At 45.2% G+C, this 20374-nt stretch overlaps 1 protein-coding gene across 1 annotated transcript in view; it reads right to left on the minus strand.

Moving 5' to 3' along the window:
* HFM1 (helicase for meiosis 1) overlaps nt 1-20374 on the minus strand; it is a 3754865-nt gene that overhangs the window by 3091950 nt on the left and 642541 nt on the right. The window contains exon 7 of the mRNA XM_085599940.1: nt 16129-16261. Within this exon, the coding sequence (XP_085456066.1) occupies nt 16129-16261 (133 nt within the window). The remainder of the gene's footprint in view (nt 1-16128; nt 16262-20374) is intronic.

Raw genomic sequence — 20374 nt, forward strand, 5'->3', positions numbered from 1 at the left:
AAATCTCGCAATGTCTTCAGTTGCACAAGTTGTTTTTAAAGCTTGGACCTCCATAAGAGGTGCATATTCAGAGATTTTCTCCTTTTTTTCCGTCTTTGACGAGTTGTGCAGTGTGGCGAGGTTAAAGTTGTGTGTGATAAGCTTACTTTGGTTCAATTCAAGGGGCAAGTCTTCAAGAGGCAATTCTGTTTATTCCATTGTGAAAGGCCTTAAAGGGAAAATTTGTTGTTTATCAACATTGACTTTCCTATTTGGTTTCATGGGGGCTGATTTCTTCTTTTCAAAACTTCGAGCTTTTTCAAGATTATTCCTTAGTCTAACTGGACATTTTATAATTCTGTAAGGAATCTGTGAAACATTAATTTGTAAATGTTGCTGCAGTGGCAGATGTTTCCTCAATCACCGAGGGACATATTTACAAGCGGGCGATAAAAAATTATCGCCGCTTTTGCGGCCGTTTTCGGCCGAAAAGCGGCGATAATTTTATCGCCTAATTAGCAAGGCCACGCTAATGCTTGAAACCTTGCTTTAGCTCTAATGAGATGCAAAGTGGGCGTTCCTGACCTAACATGACAGGAGAGCGCCATTTCTCCTTTCATCAAGCCCCACGCTATGAAGCATAGCGTCAGGAAAAGTAGCGATCAATCAATCAATCAATCAATCAAAGCATTTGTATAGCGCACTACTCACCCGTAGGGTCTCAAGGCGCTGGGGGGGGGGTGCCGTTACTGCTCGAACAGCCAGGTCTTCAGCTTCTTCCTGAAGGAGAGGTGGTCCTTGGTCAGGCGTAGGTCGGTCGGGAGGGAGTTCCAGGTCTTGGCGGCCAGGTAGGAGAAGGACCTCCCGCCTGTTGTCGCTCTTCGGATGCGCGGGACGGCGGCGAGGGCGTGGCTGGCTGATCGGAGGTGGCGTTTGGGAGCGTAGAAGTTGATTCGTTTGTTGAGGTAGATCGGGCCTTGGTCGTGGAGGGCTTTGTGTGCGTGGGTGAGGAGACGGAAGGTGATTCTTTTGTTGACGGGGAGCCAATGCAGGTCTCTCAGGTGTCCGGAGATGTGGCAGTTACGTGGGATGTCGGGGATGAGTCTGGCTGAGGCGTTCTGGATCCGCTGGAGTCTCTTCTGGAGCTTGGCGGTGGTCCCGGCGTAGAGGGCGTTGCCGTAGTGCAGTCGGCTGGTGACGAGGGCCTGGGTGACGGTCTTCCTGGTCTCGGTGGGGATCCACCAGAAGATCTTCCGTAGCATGAGTAGGATGTTGAAGCATGCCGAGGAGACGGCGTTGACTTGCCTGGTCATGGAGAGGGAGGAGTCCAGGATGAAGCCCAGGTTGCGTGCGTGGTCCGTCGGTTTGGGTGCGGTGCCCAGGGCGGGGGGCCACCAGGAGTCGTCCCAGGCGGAGGGCGAGGGGCCCAGGATGAGGACCTCCGTCTAGCCCCTGTTATCGCTACTTTCCTTACGCCTGCTTCAGGACTGACTTAGCCATGATATCCTATGGTAGGTGGATATCATGGCTAAGTTTGTGAGTCCCTATCAACAAGCTAACGCCACATTGCGTGAGATTATCGCTGGGTTTCCAGCGATAATCTCACGTTAGGCAGTTAGCGTGAGGATTTTTATCACTGAGGAGATAAGCATTGCTAATAGCACGCTATGTCAGCGATAAAAATCCACGTTACCCGGCGATAATTATCCTCACGCTAAGAGCGCTGAGCGATAATTATCGCCGGGTGTTGCTAATATGCCCCTAGTTCTTTTACAGATTTTATTAGAATTTCTAGAAATACTGAGAGGATTGACTGCATAAAGTAATGTGCTATTACAATAAAAAGTTTAGCCTTTGGGTTTCATTTAGTGAAGCACTCTCACTGCCTAACGGCTGTCCAGGTAGTAGGTCAGCTTTCCCTCCATGCCTAGTTTACCTGTCATGATGTCCTAGTTTTCTCATTAGCAGAATGGTAGAGGCAGAATAAAAACAAAGCAAGATACAGTTGGCTAACGTCTTTCTTGCTGCTTGTGAAAGGTTTTTAATATAACTGTGTAACCACAGACGATCAAGGCGTACCTCTCGCTTTTCAGTTCAATCTGATAATCCGCTCTTTTTTGTGCTTGAGGCTTGATGCTGTCACATATGCCAATTTATCTTATCTCAGTTTCTTTTCTCAAGTGTTCTCTCAGATTCTTTTTAGCAATTCCTCATCCATTTCTTGTAGTGGCTGCCATCGCTTCCATTGCAATATGTTTGTTGCACCTCTATCCAATCCACCCTTCTATCTACATCAAGTGAGCAGTGCTGCACTCTAGATCCACGCATTTAGCGTGTATTGTGGTCCCCTAGTCGCCGTCAACATCACCGCCTACAGAAGCTCAGAAGTTGCCTATAGTGTGGGCTGCTAACCAGTTTTACAATATTATCTGAAAACAAATCAGTTACTTACTTTCAGTAGTGCCCTTTCTGGTGGATACTCTTATCTACCTACAAATTCCTGACCTTTGAAAACTCTCAGGCACCAGACTGGATCTGTAAAGGCTCAAATCCTTATAAATGCCAGTAGGGTGCGCCATCAGCCTCCATAATGACTTCCTGTTGTCCCAGACAGGATGACATCAAGCCGCATATCAGCACCCTCACAGTATACTAGATCAACATATATGGGAAAGTGACAGACAACATTGATGTGGTAACTGTTTGTGAGCAAATGTAATCTTAGTCATTAACCAAAGGTACACTCCACATAAAGGGGAGGCAGGAGCGCAGTGAGAAAACTATGGGAGATCTAGTATCAACCAGAAAAGGCATTACTAACGCTACATATCTTGTTCCACTGATGGAGACTTTAGCCTGCACATTCCTCACCTTCTGAACCAGTACCAAAGCAGTCCGTCTCCAATAGGAGGTGGGTGTGAGGAGTGGACTTTAACCATGAAGTCAAGCAGGACCAAAAGGACAAACTGGCCCTCCCTGCACATCTGAGAGTCGATCCAGCAGTGCATGGTGAAAGAATGGACAGCCTTAGCTGATGTCAGACAGAAATGAACACGTTACTTCCCTTTGGTAAAGCCTTAACTGGTAGAAACTCTATCCAGCCGCAGATTCCTCATCCAAGAATATTCCTCAGGCATCAGACTGGATTTGGAAAATTTTGAACAGTACATCGGCGTACTGACGTGTGACTTCATTCGGCTCCGCTGTGGCAGCTGCGTCCACGCTGGAACTGTGACTTGTGAAGTACCTATATAGGTGCCTCCCCAATGCGCTCACATCAGTTTCTTTTCAAGATATTTTCGCAACTGAAGCACGGAACCACGACAGAATGCTGAGGGCCCAGTGTGCAGACACTAGGGATCTACAAGGGTAGCCATACGCCTAAAAATCTGCTGGCAGAGCGGGGAAGATGGGCCAGTGAGTAATCTGAAGCTAGATAGAATCTCTACCAGATAAGTAATTACAGAAGGTACGTAGCTTGTTCATCTTATAAATTCTTATAGCTGCAGATTCCTACAACCAGACACTTTGGCTCGAGTGAGGTGGGGGGAAGGGGCATTGACTGAACCCATTTACATAGACCAAGGGGTAAGGCAGGGTTGCGTATTGGCACCGATGCTGTTTACTTTATATATCAATGGTGTCATTGAGTTCTTCAATAAGGATGGGTGCGATGCACCTAAAATAGGAGGAAGGAGGGCCTCTGAAATCCTTTCTGCAGAGGATACTCTGTTGATTTCAAAGTCACCCCAGGGGCTTCAGCACTTGGTGAATCATTTTCAGGTGTTTTGCTTTGAGCGGGTATGGAACTTAAGAGCTCCAAAACCAAATGCATGATCTTATCCTCCTAGTCGACCACCCACTGTATGAGACGGATGTTTATGGGTGACACCCCTTTAGCAGTAGTAGCTGAGTTTGACTACTGAGGTATAAAAGCTCACAAGAAATGTATGCTGGTCTCCACAAGTGGAAAGGGCACAGTTGTCCTTAGTGCAACACACAGCAAACATATCAAAAATCCATTGTAAACTAAATCTAGAAAGGTGGCTCCTGCGCTAGAGATCTATAATGTCAAGGCTCTGGGGCAGTCTTGTATGGTCTGGAGCTGTGGGGCTGTACAAAAACCAATAATTTGACAGTGGTGGAACATACATTTCTTAGATCTCTACTAAATCTTTCAATGAGCACCCCACTGACCCACCTCTATTTAGACTTGCCATTTAGACTTGCCGCGATTGAGTATAGATTCCTTATGTTTTGGCACAGACTATGATCAAGAACAGCCTTTGAAGTTTAAAGGGTGGGTCTCCATGACCTCATGTCTCCAAATGTATAAGTAAAATTCTATCGCTACGCATTGTACAGGCTCTTCTTCAGCGGCTAGGCCTTGACACATATTTTGACTTTCCGGAGACCTTGGGTCTAATTCAAAAGTCTAGTATTAAAGCTGTCTACTGGGGAAGTGCTGCAGTGGACAATATTTAAAACTTTAAAGGTACATTGTCTGCAGCTTTTATTGATTTAAATCCGCCTTGTTACATGAGAATACCATTGATGAAATTGTCCCCCCACTAGTGAGGAAACTATACCTACAGTTCAGGTATGGATGCCTACCTGTAAATACCTTCAAAAGGAAGTGGCACAATGAAATGGATATGGTGGACGAGTCTTGAACCTGCTGCCAGGATGGGCTTGAGTCACTCAAGCATGTTGTATTTTTTGTCCCATTTATAAACAGTCCTGAGGCAAATGGATTGCCCCTCTTTGCAGTAAATTGGTATCCAGGAAGCATTAGGTGGCGTTCAGAATACTCCAGACAGATTCAAATCGTATCGTGGTATTCTATATGTCCAAATTCCTTATGGCAATGTGGATCAGACACAGAAAATGTGTCCTTGGCAGTCTTTAAAAGCCACTTCTCTTTGGTTATCGGTTTCCCTTATGCTGCTATTTGGATGCCATGCTGCTTTTAGTATTCATAGAATAAATTCTATTTTTATATTCTGTTATTTCAAAAAAAAAGTTTTTTAATGATGAACGGACTGACAAACGAGTATTTAAAGTTTTATCTGTTTTATGTATCAAGTCTTATTTTGTGTAAAGAGTTATGTTGTTATTCGATGTTTGTAAATGTACTGTTTCGTGTAGTACTATTTGATCTAAACTGATCGCAATTAAGTTTTTCTGACTGACTGACTTCAGCATGTTGGGAGTAGTCCCCATGGAATGCAGGAGGTCGCTGTAGTCTGCTTTCTGGGAGGAGCTCACCTTCATCACCCTGTCGTCGAGGTAGGGCAAGGCTGGAACCCCTGACCACCTCAGATGTGCTGTAACCACTCACATCACCTTGGTGAAAACCAGAAGGGCATTTGTGAGGCCAAAAGGGAGCACATCAAACTTAATATGCTTATGGCCAACCATGAACTATAGGTAAGACATGTGGAAGTAGGCGTCCTGCAAGTTCAGAGCTAACATGAGCATCTTGAATTTCTCCTCCTTTAGAAAGTAGTTGAGAGGGTGCAGGTCTAAAATACGGTGAAGGCCTCCGTCCTTTTTGGGCACCAGAAAGTAGCAGGAATAGAAACCATGACCTACTTCTGATGCCGACACCCTCTTGATGGCTCCTTTGGTCGAAAGAGCCTGCACTTCCTGGTGGGGCAGGGAGAGGTGGTCCTCCGTCAGCCGGTTTGGGGATGGTGGCATAGGTGCCCAGGTTTCAAGAAAAAAGGATGGAGTCATGCCGTTGAAAAATTTGAAGTGCCTACGTGTCCACTGTTATGGACTGCCAGCAGGTCAGGTGATGTTGGATCCTCCCACCCACTGGGTGTCCATGATGGTAAGACGGCAAACTAAAGGGGTTTTGAGGCTGTGGCTGCTGGGGGGCGGTGAACTGGGTGGACCTCTCACTGTGGGTCCTATGAGGCTTGCGGGAGCCGCATCCGCAGCATAAAAGGACTGCGGAGTCTATTGGTCTTAGCGGACAGGCGATAATGGACGCGGCTGGTAGCCCCTATCGTAGACACGGTAGGGGTGACAGGCAGAAAGGCTAGATGTGGGGCCATGGCGAGGGATGAGAGAATGCGCTCCGTGTTGAGAAGGTGACCTTGTACTACAGCAGAGTACACGCCCACAAGAGGGACTCACGGTTGGAGTATCCCTGAATGTGACGAAGTGGAGAGCTGGTACGAGGAACTTTGGCTCCCACATGTCACTGTTCAGAACAATATCAGTGTCCATGATTGGTGATTGATGACCCTACTGCCCTGACAAAATTGCCTTAAAGCAGTGTTGGCAATGAAACATGTCAGCCTAGTACGAAGTGGTCTGCATAAATGCAGCCGGTTTTAAATATGAATAAGTGCACCAGTGAAAAATAAAGTTGTTATCGGTAATTGTGCTACTTACTTCAATTTTACTTTCACAGGGTCTTGCTTTCGTGGTAGTTGTGACACACACATCACATGTTTATTTTTTGGCCCCAATTATTGGGACACATCTTTATTCTTTAAGGTAAGATGGCTACCAATGATGAGATAAGTAGACATAGCTGGTGAGTACCATCAGCAAGCTCTATTGGTGGTGCGCACGTGAGGTGCCATTTTGCCCTTTCATATTTTTTCTTAAGTTCGCATATAGACTGATGTGACCTTCTCTGATTTAATATCAAAGGTACACCCCTGTATGTATAGGGGGTACGCAGGCATAGTGACTGTCATCTGTAAAAGTTTTTTTTTCAAAAGTCAGGCAATAAAGTGGGAGGACACTACCTCTGGTGAAGGTGAGGAGTGTTTATGGGAGAAAGAGTGATGGAACCTCCTCCTCCACTTATATCATTGCCCTCAAGAGGAGGAGCCTTTGATGAACAGGTCTTTATTTTGATATTGTAATGGGCCATGGAGAGACCCAGGGACCGGGCAGTGGCCCGGCTGTCTTTAAAGTGATCCGGTGCGGAATCTGCCTTATTACAAAAGAGGCAGGTGCAATCAAAGGGCATGTCCATAAGGGATGCCTGGAAATCCCCTGAGAAGCCAGTACATATCCGTAGGAGTGGCTTCTGAGTGCCACTGATGATGCAATCGCTCTGCCTAACAAGTCATTCATATCCAGTCTGCTGCAAATGGTAACATTTGCTGCATCTCTGCCATCAGCAGTAGCCTGAGTCAGTATGGCTCTTCTAATGGGTTTTGGTAACCACAAGGATCCTCATATCCACCACAATTATATTCCTCACAGGGTCTGTCAAAGAAAGGAGACCCTGGCTCTGACTTGGAAGGTCGATTTCAAGGCTGATCTGTCTCCGTATCAGAGTAGGGCACGCTAATGGGAAAGAACACATTGGCAGTGGAACCCTATAAGAAACTAGCACCTAACCTGCTATACCCTATTTGTTATGCAAAGTGGGAAATACCCAAATGGTGTGTGTACACAGTTAATGCACCCGCTGTCACAATGCGGTCCACCTCTGGACTTAACAATGTCTAATAAAACAAAAACAAATGGTGCACCACTTTTATGAATATAAGATTTAAGAGATCTGTGTCAAAGATTGTTTCTTCACATCATCCTTTATTTAATTAACTTTTAGCAAATCAAGTTGAGTCGAACAGCCAACCTGTTTCGTCCAAAGAGATGGACTTCTTCAGGGCGTGTGCAAAGTACTCATAACTTTACGTCAGGATATCCGCGATGGATCTGTATAGCCAGCAGTTATAAAACAAACTCTCCATATTCACTACATTTAGTGTGGATGAAGTGTTAATAAACCAGAAACGGAGCCCAAATAAGTCCAGCGGAAGGAGGCGAGACAAAGCTGCAGTTCTCCTCACTTATCATGGTGTGGAACCTGTGATCGCTCCTGTTTTGGTACGCTCCATATGTGCGTGGCCGATTAAATTCTGTACCTGGACCTATCTTGGCTCCGTTTCTGGTTTATGAACGTTTCATACCCACTAAATGTAGTGAATACGGTGTGTTCGCTTTATACCTGCTGGCTATACAGATCCATTGCGGATATCCTGATGTAAAGTTAGGAGTACTTTGCACATGCCCTGAAGAAGTCCATCTTTTCGGACCAAACGCGTTGGCTGTTTGACTCAACTTGATGTGCTAAAAGTTAATTAAATAAAGGATGATGTGAAGAAACAATCTTGGACACAGATCTCTTAAATCTTATGTTCATAAAAGTGGTGTACCATTTGTTTTTGTTTTGTTAAGGTATGCTAATGGCTTTGACAGCACCAGGAAAGATGTAGCTGGAACAGGCTCCGGGGAAGGTTGTGGTCTCGTGATCAGAACAGTTCCAGGTCCAGCACTAGATCCAGGGTGCCCGACCGGTGGTAAGGGCAGACCCGCAGGCGGGAATCCAGTCGGGACACCCAACAAACCCATGGCGCCCCATGGCGCTCCTGAGGGGCCGGCCCACCCAAAAATTAGGTGTGTGGCCACATAAAATTCACATAGTTGGGTGGGGGTTGCTGCAGCTCTGGGAAACTCAGGGAGGCACTGAGTGGACTGAAAGGCAGGCTCTTAGTGAGAGAGGGCCTAGAGTGACCTCATCGGATTACTTGAACCAGTGTAGTCGAAAAGCACTTCTTGGACTTCTTGTGGGATACCTGACAATTTCAGGTGCAATGGCGTGCGACTGGAACGGCTCCGCGAACAGGCATTGATCTTCCTCATGACCAGGACCTGGATCGCATGGAGCTTCAAGGAACCCTCCTGCAGCATCTTGGGGGCCAAGCCATGACAGTCCTCACAGGCCTTGGAGTCGAGGTCTGGCTCCAGGCACCAGAGACAAACCAGATGGGGGTCTGTCACAGACATCTGCATAGGAACCCCAGGGTTTAAATGCCACTGTTGTTTGGGGGAAATCCTTAACACACTGGGAGACAGTCTCAAAAAGACTGGACAGAAAGTCCCAAAAAGTTATCCAAAAAGTGAACAGAGGCAGCTCTCTCTAGATCTGCCCTGATGTCGCGGAAAGAAAAGAACTAATCTCAGCGCACTGGGATGATGCCTATAAAGACACTGCGCACGTTACTTACGGTGCAAATGATGCTGGCACGGAGCCTAATGATGCCACCTACTGGTGCGCAGAGGTACTGCTCTAAGATATCTGGATCCTGTCTGACGCCTGGGGAAAAGGTAAGGAATCTGCAGCTAGAAGTCTCTATAAGATACCATGGGCTAGAACCTTTGGGTAAATCCTTTTTGGCAAGGGCACAATAAATGAATGTAGAGGACAATCGAGCAGGAAAAGGTTCAGTTCTAGATCCGCATTAGCAAACCAATTCAATAGCTGATAATCAATGCAGTGCTCCTTCGTCCAATCAATATAGGAGCTAAGAGCATGTTGCAGGTCCAAACAGTGCAATTTCTCCTCCTCCTGGAAAGGATGGGGAGGAATGGACTGCCACATGAGAAAGGGTGTCACCACTTTTGGAAGACAGATGCATGCCCGAAGAACCAGCTTGTCTGGGAGGAAGGTTGTCTATGGATTAATGGACCAACAGATTTTGGAGATCACTAACTGGGGGGATGGAAATGATTGTCTCTAGGACTACAAAAGTGCAGCTAAGAAGCTGCTCAAAGGGTGCACACATGGAATATTTACAATGGGGCAGCACTTATCCATGGCCGGGTGAGACGCTACCCCAGAAGCGCTTTTCCATGGTGATCTATTGCTGGATTCCTGCTTTGGGATCAGGGTGCTGGCAGGATCATCAAAGCAGGGATCCACTTGGGAGAGGGAATGAAATACCTTACTTTGTTGGTTGTAGTAGTAGGTGCTCCAAAGGGCAAGCCCCCAGACAGATCACAAGGGTCAGAATTTCAGGTTAACAGACCCTCTGAGCCCAATCTGCGGCCCCTAGAATGTTCTCGGCTTGGTCCCACCTCATTTTCCAAATAATGTGCAGAATATGAGCTAGTGGTAGGAAGGCATACAGAAGGCCAAATTCCACTTACAGAGGACATATTTTCCAAAGATCCTCGAAGAGAAAACAGAAGAGCACAAAACTAAGGACTCTGAGCATCTTTAGATGTGTTAAAATTGTGCTCGGAGGATGTCACCAGGTGACGATCTGTTGAACTACTTGCAGGTGCTGATGCCACTCTTGGTTCGAAAGATGATGATTGCTGAACTTGTCTGCACTGATGTGGAGAGAACCCACCGAATGACAATCGGGCAGCAAGATCCATTTGAGTGCTGGCCTGCTCCATATCCTTAATGCCTGCAGATATAGGGTGCATGAGCCCAGGCCACCCTGCTTGTGGCAGTACCAAATAGCAGTCATGTTGTTGGTGAGTTACCCAATTGATATGACACTTTCTGATGGCAGAAACATTCTGCGTGCCCACTGTATGGCACACAAAACATGAAGGTTTAGGTGGGTACCTTGCTTTGATAGAGTCGAGTGACCCGATATTTCTACTTTGTCCAGGTGACCATGCCAGCCAAGGCACGTGCATCTGTTACCAATGGGGCCACTGGAAGGGATGGGGGAGTAGAATGCCTCCTTTGTCGCCACATTGGTGTCTGTCATCCACTACCGTAAGTCCCTTGAGTTCTCCTCCTCAAATACTGTCTGGTGGATACTCTAAATTCTGCGCTCATTGCAGGCACAAATTCCATTGAAGAGCCTGCATGTGCCACAGAGTTAAGGATGCAGTATCTTAAAAGGCCTTTCACTCCCAAAACTGTTGAGTTATTAACAGCTGTTGTGCAAAACCTTGGGATCATGGTCTTAATGTCCAGGACCCATACTGGTGCGTGAAAGGCCTTCAAGGCGACTGTGTCCAAGATGGCACCAATGAAGGAAAACCTCTACATGGGTTGGAGTGACAATATGACTTTTTAATGGAGAACCATCACTCACTTTGTGTGCAAAAGGTGATTTGAGACTAGCTGAAGTGAGAAGCCAGCTGCAAAATTCTGGATTACGTCTATCCAAACCTATGCACATGGACCACAACCACTGACATGATCTTCATAAGGACTCAAGTGGTCGATGTATCCTCAAATGAAAAAACCTTAAATTGAAGGTGAATGGAACCCACTGAAAAACAGTTCCTCAGGCACAGCAGGACTGGTACAAGCAGATAGGCATCCTACAGGTTCAAATACACCATCAAGTCCTTTTGAATCAAGGTCAATAAGACTTTAGCAAGGGCAATCATTTTGAACCTTTCCTTCCAGAGAAACAAGTTCAACATTTCGAGATCAAGTATAGGCTGTATGCCTACATCATTCTTGGGGACCAGGACGTAACAGGACTTACAACCTAGCAGATTTCAATTTGGGCACTATTTTGATCATGCAACTTAGCTAGTAACATCAACAACTCTTTTGTGGAAACTAGTGCAAACGCCAGTAAGAAGTAAGAAGGACACTCTGAAAGAGTAAAGTGTAACCAACTTGGAAAATTTGTAGGACCCAATGATCTGAAGTTGCTAAATGGCAGTGAGGGATGATAGGACATACTTGGTCTCTCACTGGGAGCTTGTGTTCATCCACGGACGACCTAGAGATGTGTTGCCAGGTACAAAGTAAGAGGGAGACTGCTGTTTTTGCTGTCTTCTGCCCTTCATATCTCTCTGCCACTGAAAACCTGAAAACTCTGTGTGGGCTGCTAGCTTAGCTTGTTAAATAATGATAAAACATGGAAAGTGCTTGTGGAATTGTCATGCTAGCAAGCCAAGATCAGAGAACACCCTGTAGTAGAATTCATTTACAACAGCCCTAATGCAAACTTTGTTTTTCTCTTCCAAAAGCCACGCATCATCAAAAAGCAGGTACATCAAGGAAGTATGGGAATCTTCAGAAAATCTTACAGCGCACATCCAGACATGTCTATGGATGATAATATTGTTCCCATTGCCTGGGCCACAGAAACTGTGATGCAGGTCACCGCATAAGATTTGTTTGGCTGTATCCTGCCCATTGTGAACAGTCTTGACAATAATATGCACCCAAACATCGACAAAATGTTCCCAGCATTCTTTCCACCACGGGGTCAGAGTACAGGCTTTAACACCATTCTGGCCACCAGGTACAGAAAGCCAACTAGACCCAAGGGAAAAATGTAAAAAATAAAATAGAAGAGGGGCCGGCCCACCAGACATCAGCGTAGCCCACCCCAGTCAGTGCCCAGCTGTCTTTCTATACCAGTGGGGGTACTCTGGGAATTTATTCCCAATCTGCAGAAAGCTCACTAAAAATAATAGGTAGGCGGCCCACCTTGACATCAAGCCTGAACCCCCACCTTCAAAGGAGCCCACAGTCTTTCAGCAGGTGGGCAGAATGCCCACTATACACCAGGAATCACTTTTTTTCACAAAAATAAATATGAGGTGTGGTACCCGTGACAGATACAAATAAAAATTGTGACAAAAAGAAGTCCAGGTTATCTTTGTATGGTCTCTGGCTTAGTTAGTTCCTGTCGCAGACGCTAGGCCCAGCCACAGGTAGAATATTTGTGGATCGCTACAGATTTTGGAACTCTCTATCACAGAAATGTGAGGAGAAAGCATGATTTTAATCAAAGTTTGAGGTTTGCAGTTCATTCTGGATAAGAAAATGTAGCGGGATCCAAGCAAGTCATACCACCCTTACTGACATTGGTGTCTAATTTTCAGAAATGTCACGGTTTAGTAGGTTTCTCTAGGTTCCGGTTATGCCTGGGCCCACATACCACTGCTACTCTCATAGCCAAAATGGGCCTATATTGATGACAAAAATTTCATTTCTCCATTTTATGCTCTGCGGCCCTTCCTATCATGGGTGCTAGGCCCGTCTATACCAGTGGGGTACAATTTTTATAGGCAGAAGTCTGGAAACACTGGGTGGTAGGAATGTTGAGGCTCCTTGATGATTCCAGAACTTTCCCTCACAAAAATATGAAGAAAATGCACGATTTTTGCCAACATTTGAGGTTTGCATGGCATCTGGGTAAGAAAAATGTGGGCGATACACGCAAGTCCCACCACCCTATACCCTCCTGAGTGTCCAATACTCAGAAATGTATGTTTGTTACCCTAAGTTACGGTTGAGCCATAATCTAAATATCACTGCTACCAACATCTCCAAAATGGATCATTTTTTGTGGTGGAAATTTGGTGCAACCACGTTAAATTTGGGAACCTGTCCTGTCGCTGATGATAGGCGGTTTAGAAATTGGGTTATTGGTTGTCTCATGTGTGAGCCTTGGTCAAGCAGTAACCACAATCCCAGTAAGGGTAAGGCACAATCTAACCCCAAATTAACCTGTACTCAACCTCCTTGTAGCTTGGTATAGAGCAGTCAGGCTTAACTTGAAGGTGATGTGCAAAGTATTTGTGCAACACTTCAAATAGTAAAACAGTGAATACACCACACAAAAAGATCCCACACCAGGTTTGAAAAATAGAGCAGAATGTAATAAATAAAACAATGCCAAAACGACAAAAATCCAATCGTAGAACCAGAGTTATGAATTTAAAAAAAATAAACTGCAATATAGTGTCTAAAAGCATAAAGCGTTAATCGCAGCTATCTGGCTGAGCTGGACCGGTCCAAAGTCAAAAGCTCACGCTGACAGCGAAGGCGATCGGGTCGACCACAGTCTCAGATTAGTTCGCCTGAAGGTTTACCTTCTCAAGTTTTGTGTCAAGAGTCCTGTTCGCATTAAGGAGAATCGCAAGGAGCAAAGAGAGCGTCGCTGGAGACTGTCAGCCTGGACCGAAGAGCAGTCCAAGTGCTGCGGAAGGGTGGGCCCGGTTGCTAAGAGCCCAAACACTTGAATTTAAGAGCTCAAAGGCCACACTAAGGGTCCAAGACCTGAGAGGCACCTCTGGGGGGCTCAGGAACTAGCCGAAGACGGGTCCAGGAGCTGCTGGGAGCCTGTTATCTCCCTGAGGTTCAGATCAGGAGGCCATCAGACTAGCCCTTTGAGTCACTCTGAGGTTCTCAGTTCAAGCTGGAGTTGCAGCTCCAGTTCTTCTTCCCCATGCAAGAGGGCAGCAGGCAACAGGTCAGCACAGCAGGGCAGCAGTTCCTTGTAGAGCAGCAGTCTAGAAGAGTGTCAGTCACTGTAGTAGCACAGCAACCTTTCTTCCTGGAAGAGTATTCACAGGTCCATAAGTGTGCTGAAGTAGTGGTGTTTGGTGTCTTTCTTTTATCCACTGGTGCCCTGGTTCTGGAAAGTGGGAGAAGCTTCTAGAGAGTGTCCTTGAAATGCATGGAATTCCCTGCCTCCCCTCCCCAGGCTCCAAGCTAGTTGAAGTAACAATGCAGGGTCGTTAAGCCCTTTGTGTGGAGACAGGACAGAGCATATTCATGTGTGAGGCTGGACCCAGCTCCTCCCTCCCCTCCTGCCAGTGATGGCCCATCCAGTCACACCTAAGCTCCCATTGTGTGTGGCTGACTAGGAGGAATACACAAAACCCAACTGCCAACTACACCCAGTCACGTGACCAGAGACAGGCTGCAGGCACCAAATGGCTAAGGCAAGAAAATGCCAACTTTCTAAAAGTGGCATTTTCAGAAATGTAATTTAAAATACAACTTCTCCATAAGTTAGAGTTTTAAATTAGGACTCAAGTGACACCAAACATGAACCAGTTATCTTTTCCCATTTGGAAATTACACATATAACATGTAATAAGGCAATATCAATGTTATCTTATGGAAGAGATAGGCCTTGCAGTAGTAAAAAACACATGTAAAAGTTTTCACTCACAGGACATGTACATGTCCAAATTTTTAAATACTCTGCACTCTATCCTCGGAGTTGTCTAAGGCCTACCTTATTGGTGACCTACATTTATTAAAAAGGAAGGTTTGGGTACGTGAAAAGATTTATTTAGCCTGGTCGCCATGGCAGGTTAAAACTGCAACACAGTTTCTGCAATGGCAGGACAGAGACATGTTGAACGGGCGATTTTAAGTGGGTGTCACAATCAGTGCTGCAGGCCCACTAGAATCATTTAATGTACATGTACTGGGCACATGTAGTGCCACTTTACAAGGGACTTGCAAGTAAATTACATATGCCAATTGGGTATAAGCCAACTCTACCATGTTTTAAGGAGAGAGGACAAGCACTTAGCACTGGTTAGCAGTGGTAAAGTGCACAGAATTCTAAGGCCAACAAAACTAAATTCAGGAAAATATAGGAGGAAGGCAAAACATTTGGGGGTGACCCTGCAGAAAGGGTCATGTCCAACATAGGCCCATCAATATAAGTGGGGTACTGTTTTGACCATGAGAAGTATGGGAAAACAGAATAGCATAACATGTTATTATCAAATATATTTTTCCTCATTTTTGGCTTTTCAGTTTAAGCCAGTGTGTAAGAAAGAACACATTTAGCAAAATGTCCTCTAACTCACATGATAGCATGGGAAACCCCAAAATTCACATTAATACAAATAACCATCCTTCCTAAATTCAGTAGCTTGAGCAGATTTTAATATGCATACATTTTCTTCATACACCTTTTTAATTCATTAGATTTTACCATATGAACAGTTGGTACACAATGAAACATCATCATAACCTGCAGCTCAACTGGCTTTGGGTACCACATGTTTTTGGATAACCAACCAACACTACATATCCATGTGCACAGAATGATCTGACAAACATAACTATATATAAGTTTTCTTACATTTGTTTAGTTATATATTACAACTCTGATTGTTCCTCAATAATGGGAAGAAGGTGATCTCAGCACAGCTAACATTTTGTTGATTCAATTTTTAGAAAAACATTTGCTTTCTTGCATGGCACGTTTTTTGACATTTTAAAAAAACTACAATTTGCTATATTTTGGCTACATTCTTGATTTTATTCTGAGGACTACACAACACAGGGGACCTGTAGAATTCCCAACAGGTGTGAAAAAAGGCTGAATATTTATCCTGAATACATCTTGGGCAAAAAGTTGTGCAGGCATAACCACAAAGTTCCCCAAACAGCAATAAAAGGGCTCAGCTCGGAGGTGAAGAAAGCCTCAGCAGCTAAGGACTTAAAACACAATTGTTCTTCAATTCTGTTCATTATATAGTAGGCAACATACACTTTCTAATTACTGTCATGAATTTACTTCCAAAGAAACACAGTGTGCTAATACAAATTTTATAGCAAGTGTGAACTTTTCTGGTACTTACTGTAAACGACCTTCACATTTGTCCAAGGTGGCTGAATTTCCATTAATAACCGAGTAATTGCTAGTTCAAATATCACAGTTTTTCCAGACCCAGTAGGGGCACAAATCACAAAGTTTCTGTCTGTGTACAGGAGCTAGTAGAGAGCACAAATAAAAACCTATGTTTAATCTTCATTATACTGCAAAATGTTTAGCACAAAGAGAATACAAGGTCCGTATTCTTTAGGGCCTCTAAAAAGAAGTACCTTAGATTGAAAGATATTTAAAGCACTATGAAGCACTGTGACATTTCAATTTGTATTCAGTTTTTTTCAGGCCCACTAAAGGCACTGGCTACAATCATTCCTCTGAGGTAGAACACAGAGAATAAGACTCCCGCCTTTCCTCTCAGAACCGACAGAGATCAGATGTGTAGTACCCAAAAGATCCTCCCTCAAACCCACACTCTTCAATGTCTACATCCGTCGCAGAATAGAGGAAAGGCATGGACTGGTGCGCGAAGCAAGAAGAGACAATATGCACAGCGCATGGAAGTCAGAAACCGTGGGCTCAACATCGTCTCCTACGCCGATGACACCCAGATCATCCTCTTCCTCACCAAGTAATCTGACATCACCAGGCACAATTTTCAAGAAGGGATGAAAGCCGTTGTGACCTGCATGAGGACAAGCTGCCTGAATCTCAACTTGGAGAAAACCGAAGTCCTTATCCTCGGCTCAACCCCCTCTGCATGGTGGCCACCGGAAACCCACCCACCCCAACGGACCATGCACGCAACCTAAGCATCATACTGGACTCATCACTCATCATGAATTGCCAGATCAACACTGTCTCCTCCGCATGCTTCAACACCCTACGCATACTCTGCAAGACGTTCAAGTGGATCCCCCCCGACTCCAGGAAAACCGTCACTCATGCACTCATCACCAGCAGACTGGATTACGGCAACGCCCTCTATGCCGGAATGAACAAAAAACTCCTCCACCAACTCCAGGCCTTCCAGAACGCCGCAGCAGACTAATCCTCAATATCCCATGGCACAACCACATCACCCAACAACTTTGCAACATCCACTGGCTCCCCATCGAATGAAGAATAACTTTCAAGCTGCTCACACACACCTTCAAGGCCCTACACAACACCGGACCCCAATACCTCAACGACCGAATCTCCTTCATGCCTCCAAGAGCAACCTCCACTCAGCCGACCACTCCCTAGCCACCGTCCCACGTTTATACAGGACCAGAGCAGGTGGAAGATCCTTCTACCTCCCAGCCAAGACCTGGAACAAACTTCCCCTTCACCTCCAATGGAGCACGACACTACACCAATTCAGGAAGGACGTCAAGACCTGGCTCTCCGAATGACCCCAACGGAGCTGCTCATACCCACCCCCAACGCCTTGAGACCCTCACGGGTGAGTAGTGCACTTTACAAAACCCTGATTAATTAATTGATTAAAGGCATCAATCAATAAGTTTTGACTTTTCAGCTGATTTTTAAACATAAATCAACTGAATTATTTCTAGATACCGGAATTGGAATCTTCTGACCCAATACTTACTTCATTTTGAAACCATACGTTATGACTATTTCCTCTGTTCAGTAACGCATGTTTTCACAAGGACTACTCTATCCTATAAGTACTCTAACTCATACCCCACTATTTGTTTTATGGTCGGAGTATTTAAATATGAATCATGAATCATATGTACCATTCGGTCTATAAATATACAGTGCCTGAGAACTTGGGAATTTGGGCCTGATTACGAGTTTGGGGGTCTTGGGACCGCCAGCATGTCAGCGTCGGATTGACCGCCGCGCAGTTGGCGGTCTGACTACCGAATTACGATGTTGGCAGTCTTTTGATCAAAAGACCACAGGAGAACAGCCGACACAGACAGCCATTTGGAGACTGCCGCTACGGCGATAGAAGGAAAGCAGCATGCCATAGGGCGGTACAGAATTCCCTGCGGTCGGAATTACGAGTTTGCAATTTGACAACCCAACCGTGGCAGGAAGACCATCGGCTTTGAGTGACCCTATTGATGCTGAAATCCTGGTAAGTCCGTTTCTCACTATTTACCCATTGAATGAACTGGGCACATATCGTCCCGCTCCAGCAATGCGAAAGTACTCGTAGTAGCTATTTTTTCACATGTCTCAAGTATATGTGTACATTTAAAAATTGTGCAGTCAAAATATTTACACCTGCATCAACACACATGAAAACATATTCCATGCTGTCAGAAACACAGCCACTGGGCCAATGGGAACATCAGAAAACGGCGGCCAGGAGACTGCCGCGGCGGCAGTCTTCTTGGGACCGATGCTGCGGTGGTATGGCGGTCTGACCGACAAACTCATAATCAGGCCCTTATTCTTCAGAGCATTGCTTTTATAGATGGACAGGCAAAACTGAACATAGGTCATTCTGAAGGAATTCTCTGAGATCACATGTCCCACATCTATGTCTACTTTCCCATCCACAACTGATGACAAACATGTAGTTGATTTTCACTTGGTCAGCTGTCCAACTCAGACACAGGCAAATAAGGGGGAGGCAGGTTCAAAGAAGTTTACTCAGATCCGCATCACTGGAGAGAATAGTAAACTTACCTATCTGATGAAGCACTACCACAAATCCGCCTGTAGTACATAGTCCCATTCAAGCACATACACACAGATCATGGCACAAGTAATACAGTATGAAATAATTCTAGGGTAGTACATCTTTCTTTTACTAGAAATTACAAGCATGAACCTGCACAAATCAAGACTAAGACACTCATTGAAAAATAAAAGTATGTCAAGAAAACAAATTACCGGATGTCTGGGTACGGGACCACATTAGGCCCTTTCAAGACCTTTAAAATGAGTTCCACATGCACAAATCATAGTTTTATCAATATGTACACCTCAGACATGCCCTCACCGACTACCGAGAGGCCCTCCACAGTATCCCTGACTATAGCCCACTGGAGGTACGGTCGATTATGTGTCCCCTGGGAAAATGTGGGATCTCCCAAATATGCAAGACTCTGGTGATACAATCCCCTGACCTGATGGGACCCTGTGGGCAAAGTGGGAGCAATGGGTGGGCCTCTTGGAAGACAGGGTCTAGGGAGACACCTGTATGGCATCCCTTATTCAAGCAATCTCTGACTGCTCCGACTCATTCTACTTAACTATTTGAACCAAACCTACCTGAAGCCCCTCTGATTATGGAGAACTCGCACACTTACAACACCCACCTGCTTTGGATCCCCAGAATCCAAAGGGGGCTTCTATCACATGACATGATCATGCACAATAATACAACACAATTGGATATGGATAGTCACTTCCCTTAATGGTGGTGGGAACATACATTGAGGCCACTCCCAGGGTTGCATCCTGGAAGAAGAGTTGGAAGGACCCCGGGGATGTAAGACGCTGGAGGGGGGCTGCGTACATTGTTAGCTAAGAGAGACATAGTCAAACCGGAGCCCCATCCGTCGCAGAATAGAGGAAAGGCATGGACTGGTGCGCGAAGCAAGAAGAGACAATATGCACAGCGCATGGAAGTCCCCCTAAATACAACACGATTTGGAGAAAGTGGGGGGATTACCATGGGATGAAGAGATCGGGCTGATGATGCTGACAGCATACTACACACAATTCAGAGCTGGGAGGGTCAGTATGAGGTGATTATACATTTTAAACATTGTATACATTGTGACCACCTTGATGGAGCAATACCTTCTATATTAAAATGAAATATTTTTCTTATAAAAAAAGAATACACATTATCCAATGTCTTTGTTCCCGGTAGGAGTACGACAAATAAAAGAATACCTTTGCACTATATAAATGTCAGACTCAGCATCTACCCGAATCCAAACTCAGACTGGGTTTTCACCCATTGCCCTACAGGTGAGATCGTACTTTAGTTTAACCACCCTCTCAACATTCGCCACCAGTCATAACCTACATGAACCAATATATTCTTCACCTTCTGATTAATCCTGGACATAACAAACTTAAACAAGCTCTCTATAACAACAGTTGGTAACTTGATTTTGATCATACAATCCTCTTTTATGGTCCAGTTCTTGACACACTGCAGCCAAACATATCACCGCATACTACTATTACACATCCTGTGACATTGTCTTTAATACCAACTTCTTCTGCAACCACATCAATGCTTTGCATAACCACTCAGGTTATTAAAGCATGATTTTCTGCTAACCCCACGACAGGAC

This window comes from Triturus cristatus, chromosome 4_2, assembly GCF_964204655.1.
Source record: "Triturus cristatus chromosome 4_2, aTriCri1.1, whole genome shotgun sequence".
NCBI lineage: Eukaryota > Metazoa > Chordata > Amphibia > Caudata > Salamandridae > Triturus > Triturus cristatus.